The sequence below is a fragment of the Penaeus japonicus genome, unplaced genomic scaffold (genome assembly GCF_977035675.1).
Source record: "Penaeus japonicus unplaced genomic scaffold, GWHDUDI00000001_assembly GWHDUDI00000034, whole genome shotgun sequence".
NCBI classification, from domain to species: domain Eukaryota; kingdom Metazoa; phylum Arthropoda; class Malacostraca; order Decapoda; family Penaeidae; genus Penaeus; species Penaeus japonicus.
In genome coordinates, this window is record NW_028234436.1 from 17932569 (window position 1) to 17940068 (window position 7500).

A 7500-nucleotide genomic window follows, 5' to 3' on the forward strand; every position below is an offset into this window, starting at 1 on the left:
GTTCAAAATATCTTGTATTCAACATCATTATTTCCATGAAAATATCAGTTACAACCCAAGCCATAATAGTGCATTTATTCAAAAAGGAATTGTAGCATCTCAGTATATAACAGCACCTGATTTTTGGCATAAAGTCTAAAATATCTGCAGTGAAAAGCGAATTTTACAAGTGAAAATAAATTTCTGAATATATGCCATGTATAACTTGATGCCTTTCAGAAAATATTGCATATTATATCTTGCTATTCATTTTCTGTTTGTTGCATTTGTACATTTTTGGGAACCTTAGTATTTCAGGGTTTTTTTGTTTTTTTTGCATTCACATTCAGTGCTGGTTCCAGGATATTCCAAAGGGGTAGGAAAGGGGGAGGGGGAAAATTGCATAATGAAGAGGAACCAGCCACTGAATGTGGGCATGGAGAGAGGGATAGCTTACCCAGTTGGACCTTAGCTTTCGAGAGGCATTTTTCAAGAATTTCGGAGTATGTGTAATTATGAAACTGATTAAAAGTAGGAGGTCCATGCTCTCATGGTTTCAGTAAGAATTTTTTATTGGAAATTGTAGGAATTCATAACATCATCAGCTTATTATCAATTTGGCTGTAGTTTAACCCAACCATCTTTACACTGTGGCCTACATAATTTACATATTCTCTCCAAGTAATACAACCTCATGACCATACTTTGAAATTATAATATCACATACTACTTTTTATTTACTTCTGTGCAGTAAATCAAGTGTGCGAAAAGCTATTCAGAAGACATTTACGTAAACCCATGCTCTGGCATCTGTATTCTCATGACATGTCAGTATATTTATTTGGGAGGATTATTTGAAATTCAGTGTCGTTTTAACGGTGCCTATCAGTGACGAGAGTAGTTCGTCATGTGCACAGTCATTGGAAGAAAGTAATGTCATGTAGTTTTATGCTAAAGAGGGAAATCATTTATGTACTAGACATTTACTATTGGAGGAGTTATATAGTTTGATATATGTTAATTGCCCCAAAATGATGTACAGTGTGTATATAGTACTGAATATATGGTTCCTTGCTTATCATTGCTTTTCTTTTACAGTGTAAATTCTAAAAAAAAAAAAAAAAAAAATAAAGGATTTCCCAGAACTAAAATTTACATTTCACTGTTTAATCTTATTACAGGTTTGGTTGGGATTCCCTATCTTGTTCTTCGTCATCTGCCTCTTCCTTGTGGTCCTGCCCATCATTCAGCGACCCATCGAACTAGGTGTTGCTATTGGTGTCATTATAATAGGCATTCCAATCTACTATTTTGCCATATACCGAGAAGACAAACCAAAATGGTTCATCAGATTTACGGGTGAGTGTTCCTGATGTAAGAAGTTTATTATTAAAGTTAGGTTGCTACATGTAAAACCCAAATGCTGGACCCCATTTCTATGCGTCAGGGTTTCCATATGCTATTGATACAACAGTAATGTGGGATTTTTGGTAATACTTTCTGTAATGGAGTATAATTGGGGTTTTGGGCCTTAACGTTTGTTGCCAGTTTGTCAATTACTGCTTGCTCATGAGTCCTGTAACTAAGAAATGTTTTTGAGAATATTTATGTAAGAGAGAAGTTTGTGTTAGATAGTGCACTTGCTGTTCATGCACACACTAAGCAATCATGAAATTCTCATAGCTCTTAAGATTATCATAAATATATAACAGTCAGCCAGTATTGAGGGTTTGACTGTGCTTCTTCTGCCTTTTACACCAAGTTCATGTAATTTCTCTTGTAAAGCTTATACTCATAGCAGCTGATTACTGGTGTTTAATGGTGTAGAGTAGTAGAGCTGCTATATTCAACTTCTAATTATAACAAATGCCATCTTTAAGAACAGATGTGAACTCTTATCATCAATTCATTTTAAAATAATGTCCTGATACCTGTGTCTTAACCCGTTAATGACGGATGACGTGTTTTTTCGTCATACATGACGCAGGAGCTCTTGCCTGACAATGGGCGTTATGACGTTCGGGGATTTTGGATCACTATGTTGTTTTATTGTGCTATGAGTAATGAGTGAGTGATGCTGACAATTGCAGTCATAATTATTATAACTGCTGTAATATTAAGCAAAATGGGTTTCAACTCACTTCCAAAACCTAGATGGCACCACTTTCTTCTAGCACCAGCAGAAGAGAGAGCCTTGAATGGCACCCATCTACGGTCTCTAGCAAGCACTATCTCTATAGAGGGATGGCACATAGCAAGTTGCTGACCTCTTGCTCTAAAGTACCGCAGATGAAAGATGTGCAGGCAGAATGAGAGAAGGAAGGTGACTCACATCATGCCCAGTGCCTACTATGTGCTCCTGTGCCAGTAGGGATGCCTTTTATTGTGGCACTCACTGTCAAAAGCACAAGTTACCTTCCTCTTCCCTACCTCTTCATTTTGGATGGTTATAAGTTTCGTGTTTGATTGTGACAGCATACAAATACGAAAAAATAAAGTTGCTTTTTGTCCCCCCCTAAAACAGTAATACTTCTATCACATTGAGAATAAAGAAAAAAAAAATGAGTTGATATGGACCATGAACTACAATTTTAGTCAACTGCAGAATTGATGGAGCCTGTGATATGAGATATGAATTTCTAAAAACAGTAAAACACACACAAAAATGTCTCTAGCTCTACAATGAGTGACTAAAAAGGAGTGGGAAAAGTCAAATTATGTTGCAGAAGCTGCCTCGATCAGAAATAAAACTCATCCTGGAGCCTGTGTAAGCAAATCTATCCTCCGTTGGCAACGGGTTAATATGGAATAATGAAATAGTTGAGGCTCATGCTTGTTTCAATATCAAAAGTGCCCTATTAGTCAAAATTAAGGGAAATAAATATTTATTTAGTTTATATTTTTTGAGTTATTATATTTATCATATATTATATTATCACTATATCATAGTTCATAAATGTTGTACTCACTGGTTTTTTTTTCTATTCTTTTCAGAGAAAGTGACATTTACAACCCAGATACTGTGTAATGGTGTACCCGAGGAGAAGGAAGAGTAAAAGTGTGCCAACTTCGTCCTGTATAGAAACTCAATGTAGCTTCCATTTCCATTTTATTGTGCCTTTCCCATCCATGAGATTTTTTTTGTTACACACTTGAAATTAGTTGAAATTACTTTGAAAAGCTCAGAAGAATTCATAAATGTGTTAAGTTTAGATGCACAATTTTCGTTTTTGTTTATTCTTAAGGGTGTTGTCTCATTTATTAGAAGTTATTTATTTGCATGAGAACTATGATACATAAGCACAAACAGGCCAAAGTATTGTGATAAAAACCGATAGGATATTGCAAGAATAAAGCAAAAGACAATAATATTAAGAAAGAAAATGATGAACAGAAAGATGACAGCTTTAACTCAGTTACCTAGTCATTGTGAAGCATATGACGACTTGAAGAATCACAAAAAACACAGTAAACGTGCACATAACAGAATTAATAACACTGCCACTAAATGAAAGGAAAAACTTGCGATGTTTTGAACTTTTTCATGAAAGTTCCGCTTCAGGCAAAAGCAATCCAAAAAAAGAATCTTTTTTGGATTGCTTTCGCCTGAAGAGGAACTTTCTTGAAAAAGTTCGAAACGTCGCAAATTTTTCCTTTCATTTAGTGGCAGTGTTATTAATATGGCGACTTCCCTAGTCTCATTTGTTAAAAGTTATTTATTTGCATGAGAAGTATGACACATAAGCATAAACAGGCCAAAGTATTGTGATAAAAACCGAAAGGGTATTGCAAGAATAAATGAAAAAAACAATAATATTAAGAGAAAAAATAGTGAACAGAAAGATGACCGCTTTAACTCAGTTACCTATTCATTGTGAAGCATATGAGTACTCCCCTATCCCTGCAACATACTTTGAATAGAAAACAAATCTTGACATAAATTTAGCATATTGGAGCCTATCAGATGTTTGTCATAATAGAAATATTTCATTTTTATCTCATGAACTGAGAAAGCTATAGTTCCCATTACTATTCCAGTAATTGTAAATATGTACGTTCACTTTTTTTCCACCATTCAGTTCTTTATGAGTGTCATTCAGATGACATGTTTGTAACTATGTATTAAGTATTTTGATACTTATAATATGCACAAATCTTCTCTTCTGGCACTTTGCAAAGCATAAATGTTTCTCTTCTTTTGATTTAACAGAAAATTACTTCCAGAGAGTCGTTTATGGAAAAAAAAAGATATTTTTTAGGTTTTGTTGTCTGTTAATTTGTTATGTTCTGTTTATCTATTTACTTTTTTTTTTAAAGATTTATTTACTGTATCATTTCCTTTAAAAAAAAAAAACGAAAAGATTGAAGAGTTTCTTTTTTTGTGAGGAATTATGATCTCTATCTAGAGTTCTTTCTGTTAATACTGTTATGTTTCTGTGACATCATTGTCATAATTCCAAATAAGAAGCCGGTAATTTTATGCGGTGAAGTAGCAGGTTAGTGTAGGCTGAGTCTCCGAGATTCTGTTGTAAATTAGTATCACGTGGCTTGTGTTCAATAAATGAAATTACTATAATTATTTTCATGATTATGGTCATTATTATCAATGGTATCATCATTGTTATCTATTTTTGTTATGAGTTTTTTATGATCATTATTTTTACTGTTATTATAATTGCTATTATTATTAGTAGTAGTAGTAGTAGTATTATCATTATCATTTTTATTACTATCATTATTATTATTATTAGTACTATCATTACTATTGATATTATTACCATTACTATTACTATTATTATCATTAATATTACTATTATCATTACTATTATTATTATCATTAATATTATTATTACTATTACTATTACTATTATTATTACTATTACTATTATCATTAATATTACTATTATCATTACTATTATTAATATTTATTATTATTTTTATTATTATTATTTTATATTATTTATTGTTTACTTTTAATTTTATTAAGAAAAAGTAACTTTTCAATCATGAATATCTTTTTTTCAGATTCATGTAAATATTGTAATGTATAAGCTGTCAAAGTACTGTTTTTTACAGAGATATTGAATAAAGAGTTAAACTAATATTTTCTATTAATTTCCAAAAAAACTATGGACAAGATATTTTCCAAAGGCTGTATTCTTCAAACCTTTCGTTGCGACTAAAGTGGGTTAGCTGGGTGTTAGTGAACTGTTCATGATTGTAATATTTTGTATGAATTGAAAGAGGAAAAAAAGTTAGTGAATAGTCCTACCCCTTTTGAACTCTTATGGAGTGTTAGCAGGCTTGATTAATAGAATGAGAGAGGAAATTGAAGGTATTCAGATGAATCAGCTGTGAGAGGCTGAGTGCATCGGGCAAGATTTCTGTGAATGATACCTGGCAAAACAGAAGGATATGTTTTAGATGTTCGTGGTTCTGGGTAAAGCACTTGATAGAGTAAGAGAGAGGCTAGATGGATGATGTTGAGTGTGTATTACCCTCTGAGTATGCTTCAGAGGGCAATAAAGAGCTTCTATGATGGTAGTAAAGCAATATGTAAGCTTGAGAATGAATGAGAGTGATTGCTTTGAAGTTGAGGTTGGGCTCTGACAGCTGTGGTCTCTATAGTTATTTAATGTTTATATGGATAGAATGGTGAGGGAGGCAAGTGAATGAGTTATAGGGAAAGAGCTTGTAGGTTATGTCAGGCAAGTTTGGTAAGTAAATTGATTATCATTTGCTAATGATGCTGCACTTGTAGCTAAAGGGAGAGTTACAGCTGGTTTGCGGATTTGTAAGTATGTCAGGCAGAAGTTGAGAGTAAGTGTGAGTATGAGTGAATTGATCACGTGAATGCTGGGCATAGAAGAAACAGGGTGACAGAGAGGGTACTTGAAGGGTCATTGGAAGAGGTGGAAAGTTTTGAGAACTTGGACTTTCGTGTCAAAGAATTTGCATCTGGAGGATAACTTAATATTTATCTAAGGCGAGGCATATTTGGTTCCAATCAGAAAGAATATCGTGTGTGGAAGTGTAGGCATCGGGTAAGAAGCATCAGCGCGATATTATTGTACTGACTGTGTATACACATGGGGTGTAAAAGCTGCACACAAAAAAGATATCTGAATATATTGAAGAGGAAATCTGTAGGTGAATAGTAGTGGTGAGAAAATTTCTTAGTAGAGCAAAATACAGAGGTTGGTAAAGAGATTCATGTTAACTGATGTTTCAAGAGTGTGTCCGAGAGGTAAACAGAACAGGAAAATTAGAGGGGGGTAAATGGAAGCCTGGTAGTTCATAGCATGTCAATGGAATAGGGCAGAGAGAAGGCAAAAGATGGCATAGCATAAAGGAAAATGAAGGGCAAAACTCAAAGTGAGCATTTAATTCTGATGGGTAGGGCTGCCTCTGTGTGATCTTTCAATTACATGTAAGATATATACATAATCACTCATACTGTAAAATGGTGAGATGAATGGAGTAAGAATATCACATAACTACATTCTATAAAATAAGTTAATCACACTATAATGGGATACTCTTGATACAAGGTAAATGAGACGGACCACATGGAGAACAGGCAGTGATCACATCTTGAAGGTGTAAAGTATGCGTGTGGTTTACATGGCTCTCGGATAATAGAAACATTAACGGCACACTTCGGTTCCAGAACATTTCACAATTAACACATCGAAACACGCAAAATTAACAATTCTTATTCCCCTAAAAGATTTCGTTTACAACCAAAAATGTTCTAACTTTACATTTTGCACTATTGCCCTCTCATTCAAGTCTTTGGCATTTACATTGCATGACACAATTTCTACTGAGGGTTTGCTATGAGGGTCACCTCCAAGAATTAAATGGGAGGGAGTGAGGTAGTGGAGAGGGTCTGGGTCTTCACTTACATATGTCAAGGGTCGAGAGTTAATACATCCCTCTATCTCAACAAGTACAGTTTCTAGTTCACAAACACTTATATAATTAAGACTTATAGTTTTACGTAGGGCAAGTTTAACAGATCTCATGAGACGTTCCCACCAACCACCCCACCAAGGGGATCGAGGGACTATGAATTTCCATTTGGGGGCTAGATGTCCATACATATTCACTACTTCACTTTTAGCTGCCATACAGGTCTTAGCATTATCGAAAAATATAACATTAGGCAAACCCCTTCTTTCTACAAATTTTCTTATTTTTCTTCCAAAATTGAGCTCGTATGGATGATACCACACTATCCACACCAGCATGCTTTAAGTATTTGTGCTGGAATTTGATTAAGAGCTTAGCATATTTACCTTTGGGAATTATGAAAGGGTGTTTTATGTCATAGTCTAACTCTGAGAACTCGAGACGACCTTTGATTCTAAGCAATCCCTTGTCATCAATGAATGGGTCTAACTTTCTTAATTTTGAGCTAAGAGGAAGAGTCTTGTTACTTGAGAGAAGCCTAATTTCATTTGCAAATGCTTCCTGCTGTATATTGTATATTAATTTCAAACTAGCTAATTCTATTTC

At 34.2% G+C, this 7500-nt stretch overlaps 2 protein-coding genes across 3 annotated transcripts in view; one reads left to right on the plus strand and one right to left on the minus strand.

Annotated features, from left to right (window-relative positions):
* mnd (L-type amino acid transporter minidiscs) overlaps positions 1 to 5081 on the plus strand; it is a 46670-nt gene extending 41589 nt beyond the window's left edge. Inside the window, exons 9-10 of one of the 2 annotated variants that reach the window (XM_043004533.2) lie at positions 1161 to 1338; positions 2974 to 3197. In XM_043004533.2, coding sequence (XP_042860467.2) covers positions 1161 to 1338; positions 2974 to 3035 — 240 coding nt within the window. In that variant the 3' untranslated portion in view covers positions 3036 to 3197. Of the gene's footprint in view, positions 1 to 1160; positions 1339 to 2973 lie in introns of both variants that reach the window. The other variant, XM_043004536.2, reaches the window with a different exon arrangement.
* Positions 5082 to 7143: 2062 nt separating this feature from the next.
* LOC147467719 (uncharacterized) overlaps positions 7144 to 7500 on the minus strand; it is a 1260-nt gene continuing 903 nt past the window's right edge. Inside the window, exon 1 of the mRNA XM_086531022.1 lies at positions 7144 to 7500. This exon is cut by the window's right edge and continues 903 nt beyond it. Coding sequence (XP_086387148.1) covers positions 7144 to 7500 — 357 coding nt within the window.